At 42.5% G+C, this 15602-nt stretch overlaps 1 protein-coding gene across 1 annotated transcript in view; it reads left to right on the forward strand.

The window, feature by feature from the left end:
* Positions 1-15602, forward strand: part of TMEM255B (transmembrane protein 255B) — a 200997-nt gene that overhangs the window by 117983 nt on the left and 67412 nt on the right. The window contains exon 4 of the mRNA XM_019525435.1: positions 2635-2724. Within this exon, the coding sequence (XP_019380980.1) occupies positions 2635-2724 (90 nt within the window). The remainder of the gene's footprint in view (positions 1-2634; positions 2725-15602) is intronic.

A 15602-nucleotide genomic window follows, 5' to 3' on the forward strand; every position in this document is an offset into this window, starting at 1 on the left:
GGGAGGGAATCCGGGGGCCAGGGGAATGCAGCTGTGTTAGGTGCGGAGGGGTGGCAGGGGCCAGGGTAGGGAAGGCCCTCCCTCCCCCTGCCAGTGCAGGCCTTACCACATGGCTGGGGCTGGTGTAGCCAGTGGCTCCACTCAGTCCCGGTTGGCGGTGATGGCATGCAGCTTCAGGCAGACTGTTTGGATGGCGTGCCATGGTGTGCAGGTGTCCAGGCAGGGCCCCCCCGGGGAGAAGCTGGCATTGCTGGCAGCTGGCGGTGACATGGCTGGTTATACTTCGTGGCTGGGGCTGAGGTTGCAGAGTCGTCAGGCAAGGCACTGGCCTGGGCTTCCGAAGTTGCTGATCGAGGCTATAGGTGGGGAGCTTGGTGGGACGGGCTGCTGGCACCCTGAGAGGACCCTCCCCTGGTGACATATCACCATGGATGCCAGGGCAGGTGCTCGGGCAGGCTGCCCATGCTGCTGTACATGGCATGGCTGAGGCCTGGGTCCCAGTGCACAAGGATTTCTGTCAGTTACTGCATAAAGGGCATGGACTTGTTAGCACTCCCCGACCAATGATTGTGGTTGCTGATGGTGACCCACTGTGCCTGCAAGGCCTTGATCTTTATGTGACACTGTCATGCTGACTGGCCATATGCTCCTGCATCTGGTCTGACAGCCCCTCATACACATGGGTGTTGGAGTGCCCGCCTCACGTGAATTTGTGTAAATTGGGACTGGACTTCCGCCTCACTCCACAGTGCCAGTTTCCTCCTGCAACCAGCTGGGGCCATGGGTGGTGGGCACTGGCATTGGTGATGCCAAGGTGAGCCTCCACAAAACTGTCCCTGTGTTGCTGGGCCTGGGCAGTAGCCTGCAGCACCCTGCCCAGGGGCATGGTATGGGACTTGCAGCTGTGTGGTAAGGCAATGCTCCACAACACCTGCAGGCTCCAGACAGGCTGCTGGGGGTGGGTTGCAGGCAACTGGAGCTAGCCCCAGTGTCCAGGAGCTGCCTTCAGCTGGGCCTGGGTTGGCCAGGAGCCTGCAGCAGGCTGTAGGCCTGGACAGCATGGGCCTAGCAGCCACATGGCACTGTGGTGCCAGGTAGCAGCACAAGGTGTAGGCAGGCTGGTACAGCTAGACTGCGGCCTGCCCAGGGGGACGCAGGGACCTGGAGTGGCCTCAGATGCCTGTGTGTGCCCCAGGGCTTGAAATGCCTGACGGTTTTTAAGGGCCTGGGGCTGCCACAGAATTGGCCCAGCCCTGGAGTAGGAGAGGCTTCCAGGCTCAGAGCCCTGGGGCCAGCCTCAGGCTAGCCCTTTAGTGGCAGGGCTGACCGAGAGCGAATTTGCTCCCAGTTGGTGTCTACATGTGTTACTGTGCAGTTACTACTCGTGAGTAAATTTGCTACTTGCATTTACAGGTAGCAAATTTACTCATGAGTAGCATCATTTATAGTGGAGTAAGCATATGCACATGTAAACACATGCAGTTACTGCATAGTAAACTATGCTACTGTGCAGTAAAGTGTCTTGTGTAGACTCAGTGGGTGCACTGAGAGCAACTTCTATAATGGGTGGGGAGGAGGGAATGTTCAAGGATTTTTTCTTTGGTGGGTTCCATATGAGTGAGAGAATCTATTAATTCCCGCTTCTGCAAAACCAGATTCTGCACATGCTTATTTTGATGTAGTAATGAGCCCCTTTCAGTCAGACTGCTACTTATAGTGTGTAAAGAATGTAAGCAGCTAGTATAAGTTTGTATCACTGAGGTGAAGAGAGAAGAAATGTTGAAGAAAAATTTTAATGTAAATAATTGACGTTAATAATCCATAAGATTGACTGTGCTCAAACAACCATCATTCCTTCTGTTATCCTCTTTGTCTCTCTGCTAGCTACCTGTCATTCACATCTCTCGTTGTTTACTGGACTTGCCTACATTTCCATTTCTATAATTAAAGACTACTGTGAAGTCACATTTATATATAAATGGGATGCTATAAATGATTGTAATATATTGGGTTAATTCATAGTTGTGGTATTTGATGGTACTCAGAACAAGTATAAACATCTGGAAAAAGGTTTTTTGGGTTTTTTTACTTCCAAAAGAAATGAGGAACTAGTCTGGAAAATCTTGGAAACAATGAAGAGAAACAAAGTATATAATATAACATTAACCCTAAGATTATTCTTTGAGATAACGGATCATAAACTGATTAGACTGTAGAAGCATTCTAAGAATTGACAAGCTGGTTCTCTGTTTATGCAGGTGAATTGCTGTCACAAAGATTTACTGATTTATTTGAGCCAACAGGACTGTGGCTTTTTGCCATGTTTCCCGCAGAGACCAGTGCTGGTTTATTTAATACCGTTTATTTAAGAGAAACAATCATTGAATTTAATAGCTTTTACTGCATACTTCATTTTTAATAGAATGATTTAAGCTTCTTCCAACAGATTGGATTGTATGTTTGTTCTGAAGTGCAGATAGTAGGAAGACTTTTGCTGCAGTGGTACAAAGGAAATGATTATACTTGATGACACAAATGAAAAATACCATTCTAGATTACCAGAAAAATATATTTAATAGTTGTATTTAGAGGATTGTGTCTGACAAATAATTAAACTTTCCTTTCCCTTTCTAGTTAGTGGCATCTATCGTTTTTATCAGCTTTGGAGTGGTGGCAGCTTTCTGTTGTGCAATAGTTGATGGAGTATTTGCAGCACGACATATAGTAAGTATGGTCTTTTCAGTATTTTTCTGTTGTTGGTGTCTTTGGAATGCTTTTGCCATTTTCATAACTAGGTAGCCCATTTTTGTTTGAGAAAATGTATATGTTGACGGTCATACAATTGCTATTGGCATATTCATATCTCTGTGAGTTCCAAATATGGAGGAAAAATTAAATGATGTAATGATAAGGATTCTCTAACTAGTGCCTGCTTACTAATGTTGAGGACATTTCAGGTTTCACCAAGCTTTATTCCATTTTCCAGATCTCAAGATGCACCTAAGAACCATTCATAGCAAGTAAGGGTTTGCCCTGTTCCAGATTTCATGGTGCTAGTATCCACAAAGCTGTTGAACAGCACCAAGGCTTCAGGATCATTTAACAAAGGGGTGGGGTACTGCAACAGAAGAAAGTGAATTGATTTGATGGAGAGGAAGGCAGAGAGACTGAAAAGTCTTGATTAGGATCAGAGGGAACTGAAAGTTGTGAAGTGATACCTACAAGTGATGAACAGCCAAAAGCTGACCATCTTCCAGCTGCTAAATGTTCCCACTGTAGCAGTTTTTCTTACGTCTTCTAAAAGCCCCCTTCGGTGTCTTGATCCTTACTATAAATTGAAAGGATATCACAGAAAAGTAGGGCTGGAGGGGACCTCGGGAGGCCATCTAGGTCAGCTTGAAGCAGGATCATCCCTGTCTAATCCATCCCAGAAAAATATTTGTCTAACCTGCATTCAGAACTTCCAGTGACAGAGATTACACAGTTTCTCTATACAATTTGTTTCATCGCTTAATTATTCTCATAGTTAGAAAGTTCTAATATCTAAACTAAATCTCCTTTTTTGTAATTTAATCCTGCTACTTCTTGCCCTGTCCCTATGGCCATAGAGAAGAACTGATCATCATCCTTATTATAACAGCCATTTTTTCACTTAAATATTGTTTACCAAATTTTCCCTCAGCCCTTTCTCTCTTCTCCAGATTAAATTATCCCAGTTCTTGCAGCTTTCCGTCATATGTTAAGTATTCTAGTTCCCTAATCATTTTTGTTGCTTTCCTCTGGATTCTTTCCAGTTTGCTCATATCTTTCTTGAGTGCAGTGCCCAAAATTAGACATAGTACTCCAGGTCTGAAACTGGACTTAAAACTCCAGGCCTCATTAGTGCTGAATAGACGAGAAGTCACTTCCTGTGACTTTCATGTGATAATTGTGTTAACATATCTCAGTATGTGATCAGCATTTTTTTTGCAATAATACAGATTCCTGCAGTCCAGTATGATCTTGAGGTCCCTTTCTACAGTGTTGCAGCCAAGCCAGTTGCTCCCTGTTTTGTATTTGTGCATTTGATTGTTCTGTCCTAAGGACATTACTTTCCACTTGCCCCTGTTGAATTTCGTTTGATTTATTTCAGATACTTTTTTTTCCCAATATATCAGGATCATTTTGAGTTGTAATCTTATCCTTCAAAAAACATCTGCTGCCCTGCCCAGGTCAGTGTCTTCTCAGATTTACTAAGTATGTGCTCAGTTCCATCTTCTGAGTCATGAATGTAAATGTTAAACAGTAACCAACACAAGACAAATCCCTGGGGACTCCCACATGATCATTCCTCCTACTTTGACATGAAGATCCCAGCTCACATTCAGCTACTTGTCAGCAATGGATTTTTTTTCTATTTCCCCATCCCCTTACCTTAAAAACAAGGCAATTAAGTTAAAAACAACTATGTTAATACTACATTTAATCGAGATGTTATCTGTATAAAGGGACTGGCAGATGTTCACTCAGTGATGGGATAGGAATATAATCCCCAATCCCTAATAGTCACAGCTCCTGCCATTCCACATGTGCATGGCAGTTTCTGGGCTTGGAGGTCAAGCCCCCGCCAGAAGAAAACCCAGGACATGGGGGAGAGCCTGGCACCTACAAACCCATGGGCTCCTTGCTGAGAACCAGGCATCAGGGCCCTCTCCCCGATCCCAGGGCCCAGTGGACATCGAAAAACCGTGTGTAGAGATGGACTGCATACGCAGCTTTTAAGAGGCTACCCAATCCCAGAGTCCTGGTGTGCCATGATTTGTAGCCAAGCTGTGTAGCTAAGCTAAACTAAGCTGCACAGGTAGTTTTTACAGGTCCCACAGCATGGAGACTCTGGACTGGGGAGATGCTCCCTAACCCCAGGGTCCCTGAGCACCAAGACTTGTAAAAACTGTGTGTATAGTCCAGTTTGGCTCTACTCAACAGTTTTAGACATTGTTGTGTATAGGGACACCAGAATCAATCAAGGAGTTTCTCCTCAGCATTGGGGACCTTGTAGCAGGGATGTCTGAACTTCCTTGCTTTGCAGCTCTTTGGGAGCTACAGTGCAATGTAGTGAACTGACCAGGTTGCAGGGAGCCTCAGAGCTCCCCACAATCCGGCATTTTAAAGTGCCTTTCCCCTCAGCCTCTGTGAGGGCTGTGCGGAAAGGCAGGAAAGGCTGCAGGGGATGGGGGTTCCCAGGTTTCCAGCAGGGGGAGCCCCTCAACTCCCCTGCCCACTTAACTTTGGATCTCTGCTTCCCCTTCAGCCCACTTTTGTCATTGGGGTACTACACATGCCAATTATAGTGCCATACAAATGAACCACAGACATTCCACATTTTGTGGAGTATCTTTGTGGCTGGTTTACCATTTCATGGCACCATGAAGCAGCTGTATGTGTAGCACTGTTACTATTTATGGTAATTAATTAACCATAGTACTTGCACCATACACGTAACATGTGCCAGGAACCTAAGAAACAGAATGTGTAAAGTCATGGTTTTTAGCATGTCCATAATGTATTAAATAATTAATAATGTATAATAAACTCATTTTTGATAATACATTAATTCCTACAGAATATTAGAGGCCCATGCATCTTCTCATTTATACCACTTAAGTGGTGGCAGAACACTTTGCCCTCAGTAACATTTCATCTGATTTTACATTGATGAAACCACATGAAGAATTGAGCCATATATAATTTGGAGCCTGAAACTATTAGGCCATTTGTTTTAGTGTCACTGAAAGGGACCTTTAAATCAAATGTCAATTTCAAGAGAGTATGTGTGTTGTACAAAGAATGAGACATCTAGTGGCTTGGTACAGCGAGTTTTGCAGTGCAAACTAGAGGAAAATTCGAAATACCCCGTTTTGTGCTACCATAATCAACAAATTGAACACTGTCATTAGAATCAGGACACTTGTTTTTCTTCTCACACTAATATTATTCCCATAGCATGACCAGGCCCTAGGGTTGGCCATGATACTCCCAGGTGGCCAAGCAACTCCTGTCAAACTTCAGCTCCTTGGAGTACACTCCCTTTTCTACCTTGCCTGCCACCCTTTGATGTATTTTGTAATACTTAGAGAGGCTGCCCCAGGGTCCTAAAGCAAACTCAGTCCTTCAGCTATCTTTTGCCCATGTGCCTAGCCGGCATCTGTCGCACCCCTCTGGTGCTAAATAATAGTCCTTCTGACCCTATCTATGCTTTAGGACATAGGCCACCTTAGAGGCAATAATTGTGGCCTCTGTCTACCCCTATAGCCATGCCCATGCCTTGTAGAGGTAACTCAGTGGGACTGCCCCAGCCCTACCACAAGACTTACCCCTCTGATGCCTCAAACCTTTCTTGGGGCTTCAGCCTTCCCAGCACTGGCCTCCTTTCTCTGGCTGTGCTCCCTCATCCCAAGTCTACTGCCTCAGACATCAGCTTCAGGGCCCCAGGCCTGGTATCTCTTGGCACCAGATTGCCTTCCTTGCTCTAGGCACTGGTTTTATATGCCTCTAAGCACTGCCCCTTCTGGTCAGGTGGCTTCTTAGCCACCCACAGGTATTTCCATTTAACTTAATGGCCAACCCACCCTCTGCAGCAGCCCTATACAGCAAATATGGCCCACTGCACTTTCCACTTAGGGAGCCTCTGGCTCTCTATTACAATTCCCTATAATGCTGGTTTGTCACTGTATCACTGGTGGTTCTTGATGTATATTGGTATAAGCCAGGAATGTTAAACATGGCCCCATGCATCAAATGTGGCCCCCAGAGTTGCTCCATCCAGCTCAGTAACCTACCAGTGGGCATGGGGCCCCAGTGGACATGGCTGCAGCAGGGAGAGAAGCAAGGAATGTGGCCACAGTCCACAATTGTCTTTGTGTTGCTTGCATGCCCTGTACCATGAAGAAATACCTGCCTAGCCTGCTGCTGCTTGCTCCACCACCTCAACAGTAGCTGTCACCATCGTTGCAATGTCTTCTGCCACCAGCCTGTGCCCTAGGCTGGGTCTGGTTTGCAAGGATCCCTAAGGTCCAGATCTAGCCTGGGCCAGAAGGTGAGTTTGATACAGCCCAGGCCACAACGTGAGTATAACATCTGAGTGCACTGTGTATGCAAAATCTTAAATGCAGAGACTAATAATAACCCTGTAAAGTTTCTAGGCATTTGCTTATTTGTTTGTCACTCTCTTGCCTTTAAACTACATGTATGTACAACTTGTACAACTACTTCAGAAACTGCATTGCTTTCTTATCTAAATCCAACAGTAGTATCATATGAGTATGCAAGTGTACTCTTACATGTGACAAAAAAAATCTCTTGCATAACTCTCACAGTTTATTTGCATCTGTTGTTTATCAGAATATAAATATCTGTGTGCCTTTTTACATTCTGGCATGGCCTTGTACAGCTGCAGGGCTGTGGAGCTGGGGTTCATAGAACTTTTACCATATTTTACCCATAAATTTCTTACTGGTGAGAGGAGTAATAACACATTAAATTTTTCCTTACAGGCTAAGGCCAAGAGAATTCAGATGCAAATATGCTCCTAACTAAAATTTTGGCCACTATCATTTGGGAATAACTTACAGAGTTTGGGTCAAACTGTCCTCTGAGGGCAAAATCCTGGCAACTCAGAGGGACTGCTGTGGCATTGTTCTCTCTTTTCCCTATAAAAACATGTCCAGGAATTGTTGGATTGGGAGGGAGTTGGGCTGTGGTGCCACCTCGCTCTTGAAGAGGGGCCTGTTTCTGATAAAGGAGCCTTTCACAAAATTCTTTCCAACACGGAAGACCACCAGAAAGGCAGTGCAAGGGCATACATCTTCCTTGACCACCTTAGAGGTCTTCTGGGTAGACATTCTGAATCTCTTTCCCATTCTGTAGATGGAGCTCAAGGCAAAGAACAGTCTTTTCTTCCCATAATGAAATACCACAATGACCTGTAAGCCCCATAAAGAGACACTTAATGTTTCCAGTTACCTCTGCAGGACTGCGCTGGTGAATGTCACAGCATTAAAAAAAAAACAACCAACCAACCAAACACTTTAAATGATCCACAATGATGAAAAAATGTAGTATGAGAGCTTGAGGAGGGAGGAAAGGCAGAACTGAGACAATAGAGGAGCCTGGTTCAGAAAGGATGAGATAATAGAGGGGCTCCAACAAATGCAACATAATCTTTCCTATTTATTCAAACTGAGAATTATTCCCTTTTTGGGTTTCATTCCTGACTTCATTCAAGTTGGAAGAGGTGGAAACGAGACAAATCAAAACATTATAAATCTTTGCCAGTATGTGCCTGCATCTAATTATACAGAATATTTCTTTTTGCCCATTTTCTCTTGCTTTTATAAAACTGTGAGATAAATAAAGAATTTGCTGTGCTTTTTTCTTCTTAAAAAGACATAAAATTGACAAAATTCTGCCTAGAAAGGGATATATATCAGAAAAGATGTATTTAAATTATTTAAGACTCACTTAAAAACACTTTGCCTAATAGAAAGCTCTGCAGCAAAGCACTTATAAAATGAAAGACACTGAAATAAAAGTAGTTTGATTTAAAGTAGTACTCACGCGTTTGAGAAATAATAATGCAGATGTAATTTACTGTATAAGGTTCATTTCATCATTAGGCCATTCAACTGCACTTTTCACCTTTTTAAAAAAAAAGGAGCCAGAATCAAGTGAAACAAATCAGAGCTAGGAATGAGGTACAGTTATGCTATGTCAGACAAGATATGGAAATGATAAAATCTATTATCTGCAAATCATGTTTTCTTGGGGCAACTTGTTACCTAGTGGCAGACTGGAGCCCTGACTGGGCAAACAGATGTACTAGGCAGGCCACCAGATCTCCTCCCCCCATTGGCAGAGGAGCTCTTCTTACTCAGTTAATGGAGACTAGAAACAGTCAGTGAGGCTTGCCCATCCTAAGACCTGGGAGAGATCTGTTCCCTAACTGACAACCCTGCCCCTCTCCAAAAGACACGTTCTCACCTGAGACACTACTTCAATCCTAGAACCTAGAATAACTGGCCATATTTTTGCTGCTAGCAGGCCCTACACAAAACCCGTTTGCCTCTTGGTAAAGCCTACAATTGCTGGACTACAGTGAACTTTGGTAGAACTAAAGGAAAACATTGTCTTTTCAAGACTGTTAGGGCAAAGTCGGATGAATGTTTAAGTTGAAAGTGATGCACGCTAACAAGATCAAAGCTCAGATGCATGTTTGCCTTCAGATTCTTTTGAGACATTGAACTAAACTATGCTGTAGTTTTTTGTCAGAATTAAAGACTGGTAGTTTGCTGGTGGAAGTTGAGCGGGTGTACTACCTGTTCTTAAATACTGGGATCCAGCAAACTGCAGTCAGAAAGAGCTAGCGATGATTACATTTTTAGAAGCCGTGAATTCAATGATTGAAATAATCAAGCAGTCAGCCCCATGGCCAGGGTATAAGTTTTATGGAAAATCATGTAGCAAATCTCAGATACAGACCCAGTGACAGCATGTCTCAGATATCACTGTAAGCAAACTTCGGGAAGGAATCAGGAAGGGAGATCATATGCAGTGGGCAGATGGTAGGAAGTTCTTTGCAGCTTATGTATACCGTATGAACAGCAATGTGGAGGAAGGTGCCTGTTGGCCTATCTTTTAGTCATGTTATGTACCTTTTGAAGTGCAAGAATTGAAGGATTTCATGCCATTATCTGAAATGACAGGGCAATTTCAAACATTTTTTCCTTGGGTTTTCTCACACCCTCTACAAAAGCTGAAGCTAAAATCTTGGCAAGGCCATGTCATTTGGCCAGTTTCATAAGGGTCACTGTATTTGTGCATAACAATGTGACTTCAGTTTCCTTAGTTATCAAACCAGTACCTTTCATAAGTGTTAAGTTTTTATCCACAAACCTTCCACATTTAAAGTCAGGCTGTGTAAATCCTTTAAAGAAACCACTTGAAATGTATGAGTAAATGGTGTTGGCCTTTCATTTAATGGAAAAACAAATAGCATTATTTTGTTTCTAATATAACTTGTTACCTTGGCAACTGGTAATAGAAAACTTAAATCAAGTAATAAGTAATTTCTAACCACAATTGAGTTAGCAAGCTCTTTTGGAGGGGAGCCCTAAATGCATTTTACTTTCTCTTACTGACATATGATGCAAAATTATAGCTAATTACTTTTAATTTCATTTCCATCCTGTATGACTCATTGATATAATGGCATGGCATGGTGTATACCATAGGATGTTTTTAATGGAGCCAGCACTAATCATTGCTAATTGAAACCTAATACTAGCTCACTTTCAGAGTTTATCTGTTGAATGCCTAATTTCTAGACAAGCTTTTCCGTTTTTTGATACTATGAAGTTTGTAGCTACTTTTTTAACGCTTTAGAAGAAAAAACAGAATACAGGAACATTTTGCTGAAGAACTTGTTAATATTGAAGTGCAAGAAATTAAAGTACACTGAAATTTGAACCTGGTGCTCTTTGTATCAAAAGTGCTAGGTACTAGTACTACATCTTGCGTCTTATAATTCATTGGAAAACATAAGGCTCTTCGCTAGGTTCCTCTACCACTTATAGGGGACTCTTCGATTTCTGTTGGCTTAAGTTAAAGAATGGACTCTTAATGCTTACAGAAGGGCTAATCCAACTAACAAAAAACCATCCATGGTGCCTTGGTTACCCACCCCTAGTTATGCTACTGATTTACTACATTTCTGGTGTCCATCCATACTTCAGAAAAGATGTTGAATGAAAGGGCTCAGAAAATAGCTCTAAGAATTATTTGAGGTTTGGAAAATATATCTTAGAGTGAGAGACTTGAGAAGCTCAATATGTTTAGTTTATCAGAGAAAAGCCTAAGAGAAATTTAAGCACCTACACAAATAGGATTGGTGATAGGAGAGGAAAGTCATCTTTAGCCTAGCAGACAAAAGTAAGTAAATCTAATAGCTAGAAGTTAAACTCAAACTGGACAGTATGCCCAAAACTTAACGATTAACTAGTGAAAAACTTGGCTAGAGATATGGCAGATTCTCCATCACTTGAAATTAAAGCAATTAAAGATAGTCTCCCTCAAACGTATGCTGTTGCTCAGCCAGAAGTTATGGGTAGGGATCTACTAAAGTAGCGATTTTGTGATTTTTGCAGAAACTGCGAAATCAGTAGGCCCCTGCGAAAAAGTGCAAAATTGGCAAGTTGTGGGGGCAGGGAGCTGCAGATAGAAAATGGGAAGCCCTGGCTTCCTGAAGCACGGGGGAAGGAGAAGAGGCATTGGGAAGGGGGCGGGGAGAAGAGCGAATTGGAGGCTGAGCCCTTGACATTGGCTCAGTCCAGGAGCCAGTCAGGGGCCAGCCACAGAAGTCAGGAGGGTTTTGGTGCCAGTTTATAAAGCACCTGCAGGCAGGCTCCTTCGGCATGTCTGCCTGCTTCTGCCTGAGAGAGTAAAGATGAACGCAAAGAAGCCTTCCAAGACCACCAAATATGTTCCAGCGGTGGGCCATGCAAGACAGTATCATGCAGGAATCTTGCGTGCAGATCAAGGCAAACTCTTGTGTACTGCCTGCCATTTAACTCTGGATGTGTCCTGGAAAACCAGCATTTTCCATTGCTTGGAGTTCAAGGCACACGTGAAGAAGAAGGCTGCTGCAGAGGCTGAAGGTCAGGACAAGAAGCAAGCAGCTGTGTCCTCCCTGTTTGAAAGGACCACAGAAAGCAGCTTGGCAAGGCGAGAGGCAGCATTTTCCCTCATGGAGGTTTTTGTGGTGGCTAACATCTCACTGAAGAAACTCGATCACGCCAAGTTAAGGGAATATTTGAAACAAAACATGCCCAATGCTTGCAGTTTTCCATGTGCCAACCTGCATTTAATACATAGCCTGAACTGCCTGTCTTAAGGTTAGCATTCAGTTTCAGTAAACTCCTTCTTATAATGCCCTTTAATAAAGTATATATATAGTTGTTATTAGTTACAATTCATGTTGAGCATAGTACAGCTTTATTTTCATAAGATATTTCAGTTTAGAGTTTGATTAAATGCTTAGATGCCCTTATTTAATAAAATCTATGTAGTTGGTATTAATAAAGTGTATGCAGTTGGTATTAGTTAATAAAGTGTATAGTTAGTATTTGTCACAATTCATGGTGTCTATTCCTTTATTTCAATAAGATATTTCATTTTACATATTAATTAGGTGCTTAGATTCCTTAATAATAACTTGGCAATTAATGGCTTCCCTGGACTTAAGCAGGGGATTCAGCTCAGGGAAGCCATTAATTGCCGTGTTATTATTAAGCAGTCTCAGACATGGTTAATGGCTTCCACAGGCTTGATTAGACCCACAGAAGCCATTAACCATGACCTAGACTGCCTAATAATGTGGCAATTAATGGCTTCCGCAGGCTTAATCCCTTGATTAAGTCTGGGAGGCCATTAATTGCCACATTTACAAGCCCTGGTTTGGGGCCATGAATCAGTCTCCAGGGAGGGAGGGGCAGGACTTCTGGGGCCCTCTGGCCCATCAGAGACGTGGGGTGGGGGACTGCACTGAAAATGGCACCTGATGCCACACTGGGACTATGAAATTGGAAGGCAGCCACCCCAAAGTAGGGAGGTCCCTACTTATGGGCTTTACAGGAATCACTAGATGAAATTCTCTGGATTGCATTATGCAGAAGTTCAGCCCAGAACAATAATTCTTAAACTTTTTTGAACTGTGAGATACAAAAAGACACCTTAGGTGGGTTCTACGTCGAGTGATGTACTGTCCGTCTGACGTGGGGGCCCTCCCCTCAACTCATCTGCCATGACTTGGTTTTATTGAATGAAAGGGAGGGGTTCAGTGGAGATCCTCTTGCTGAGGGCCCCTGGGATGGTAGTACTCACTGTCCGGGTGCGATGTTCCATGGGGCTCCGCCTCCCCTACACCCTGTCCACTCGCCAACCAGGTAGGTGACACCTGTGTGGTTTGATCGTGTTCAGTCGACCCCTTTCACCAGGGGTGAACCACTGTTGGTGTGCGTCCTGGTGGGATTAGCCTGACTGACCTGACGGCTAGCGTCTCCACAGCCTGATGCTGACAGGCTGGACTTAATATTGAACCGTAAATCTCCAAAGTTGTAGTTTAAACCCCATGCTTCTTGCCCTTCCCAGTGAAAGTAGGGAAAATTGTTTATACCTTACTCTTTACGGTAACCATTTGAACACTGTTTTTATGTCTCCGCTCAATCATCTTCTTTCTATATTGAACAAGCCAAATTCTTTCAGTCTTTCCCCACCCATCATAGAGTTGATTTGTATTTGTGACTCTCATCTGCATTCTCTGGAATTAGTCCACATCTTTTCCTGAAGTACAATGCCCAAAACTGGACAGTGCTTCAGCCTTACCAGTGCTAAGTAGATTGGAAGAATTATTTCACAATCGCAGTTGTTCTAGAATGATACTGGCACTTCTCACTAGATTGTTGGCTCATGTTCAATAATGGATCCATTATGACTCTGGGTCCTTTTCTGTGGAACTGTTGCCCGTTTTGTACGATTGATTATTCTTACCTGAGTACAATGATTTCTGCTTGTATTTATTGAATTGCATCTTATGTTAGACAATTTCTCCTACTTATGATGAAATTGAATTGTAATTCTATCCTCCAAATTGCCTGCAACCCCTCCTACCTTTGTATCATCTCAAATTTTAATAAACATATTATCTATTCCTTTACCCAAGTCATAATGAAAATATTTTATATTATTGAACCCAGGACAGACTCTACAGAGATCCCTTTGATGGATCCTCCTGGTTTGAGTGATTAATAATTACCCTCTGAGTACACTTTCCCAACCAGTTGTTACTAACCTTGAAGCAGTTTCTTCTAGGTCATATTTTCCTAGTTTGCTAACAATGATGTAAAACAGGGGGTGGGCAGTTATTTCAGCTAGTGGGCCACTTCACAAGTTTTGGTGACCTGTTGATGGCCATGCACGCACAATGTTTTAGAATATATCATTTTAACAAATTATAGATAAAAAAAAATCATATTCTAAAAATCAAACATCTGATGTAACATTTTAATTTTATTTAAAAAAAAATAAATATAGCATATATAGAGGTGATTGCCAGGGATCTTGGTTTTCTGTGATTTAAAAAAAATCCCCAATTTTCAGTTAAAAACAAGTAACCCCTTATATATATGAGAGACAGAGAGAGGTATTTCATTTTAGTCATGGAAAATGTGGATTTTGGATTAGTTTTTTCTATCCAAAAAATGGGGAATTTTTTAAATCAGAGAAAACCAGGATCCCTGGTGCTTACAAATAGATTGATTATATAGTTTCAAAAACTTTTTAGAGATTGAAATTATACTAGCTGATCTATAATTCTGTGAATCCTCCTCCCCCCCACACACTTTTAAAGATGAGCATTATGTTTGCCCTTTTCCAGCCTTCTGTAAACTCATCCGCTTGCCATGACATCTCAAAGATTAGCAGTTACGGCTCTGAAAAAAACACTAATGGCTTTGAGATTGCTTTAGCCAATTCCCTAACAACTTTAGAATTTTGTATGTCCAAGATAGTTTGAAAACATCTAACTTTTTGTAAGTAGCCTCTTGCTCTCTTATCACTTAGATTACTTAAGTTATAGTTCAATCAAAATTAACCCTTTTGAGTGAAGACTGAAGCAAAAAAAGCATTAAAAACTTTAGTCTTCACAGTGTTAACCATTGTTAGTTTTCTGTCGTCTAGTCCAACCGCCTGCTGAAGGCAGGATCATCCCTGACAGAAGTATTCCAGTCAAGTGTCTGTCTAACCTGATTTTAAGAGCATCCAAGGATGAAGTTTCCACAACCTCTCTGGATAACCTGTTCCAGTGCTTAACCACCCTCATAGCAAAAAAGATCTTCTAATGTAAATTTATTTTGCTGCAATTTAAGATAATTTCTTCTTGTCCTGTCCATGGCAGCCATAGAGAGTAGTCTAATACCATATTTTATTATATGATCATTCTTATAAGGACGATTAAAATTGTGTAGGGGTAACTGGTAGGGCACCCACTATATTTAAGTTGCCTGACACTTTTTTTATTTTGAAGTATTTTTGAGACCTTTCTTGGAGAATGTCTAACAATTCCATTGTTTGCAGAAAGCCTTCAAATTAGCAGAGAGAAATCTGTCTTGCCTAGCCAACTGCCTTTTTTTTGTTCCTTGAAATTCTGTTCAGGTTTAGTTGAATCATAAATAATTAAATATCATTGTTTCTCTGTTGTGGGGTGTGGGAAATGCTAGCATGGTACCAGTATAGAAGAGGAGACTGAGGGAGGGGATCCTGTGGCTGCCTACAACCTTATCAGGGGCCAGCGGCAAGGACTCAGGGAAAGTCTGTTCACCAGGGCCCCCCTTGGAGTCACCAGGAACAATGGCCACAAGCTGAGGGAGGATAGGTTTAGGTTAGATATTAGGAAGAGCTACTTCACTGTAAGGGTGGCCAGAGCCTGGAATAGGCTTCCCAGAGAGGTGGTGCTCTCACCTTCCCTGGAAATCTTCAAGAGGAGACTGGATAGGCACCTGGCTGGGGTCTTA

This window comes from Gavialis gangeticus, unplaced genomic scaffold, assembly GCF_001723915.1.
Source record: "Gavialis gangeticus isolate Ggan-Ray unplaced genomic scaffold, GavGan_comp1, whole genome shotgun sequence".
Classification (NCBI taxonomy): Eukaryota; Metazoa; Chordata; order Crocodylia; family Gavialidae; genus Gavialis; species Gavialis gangeticus.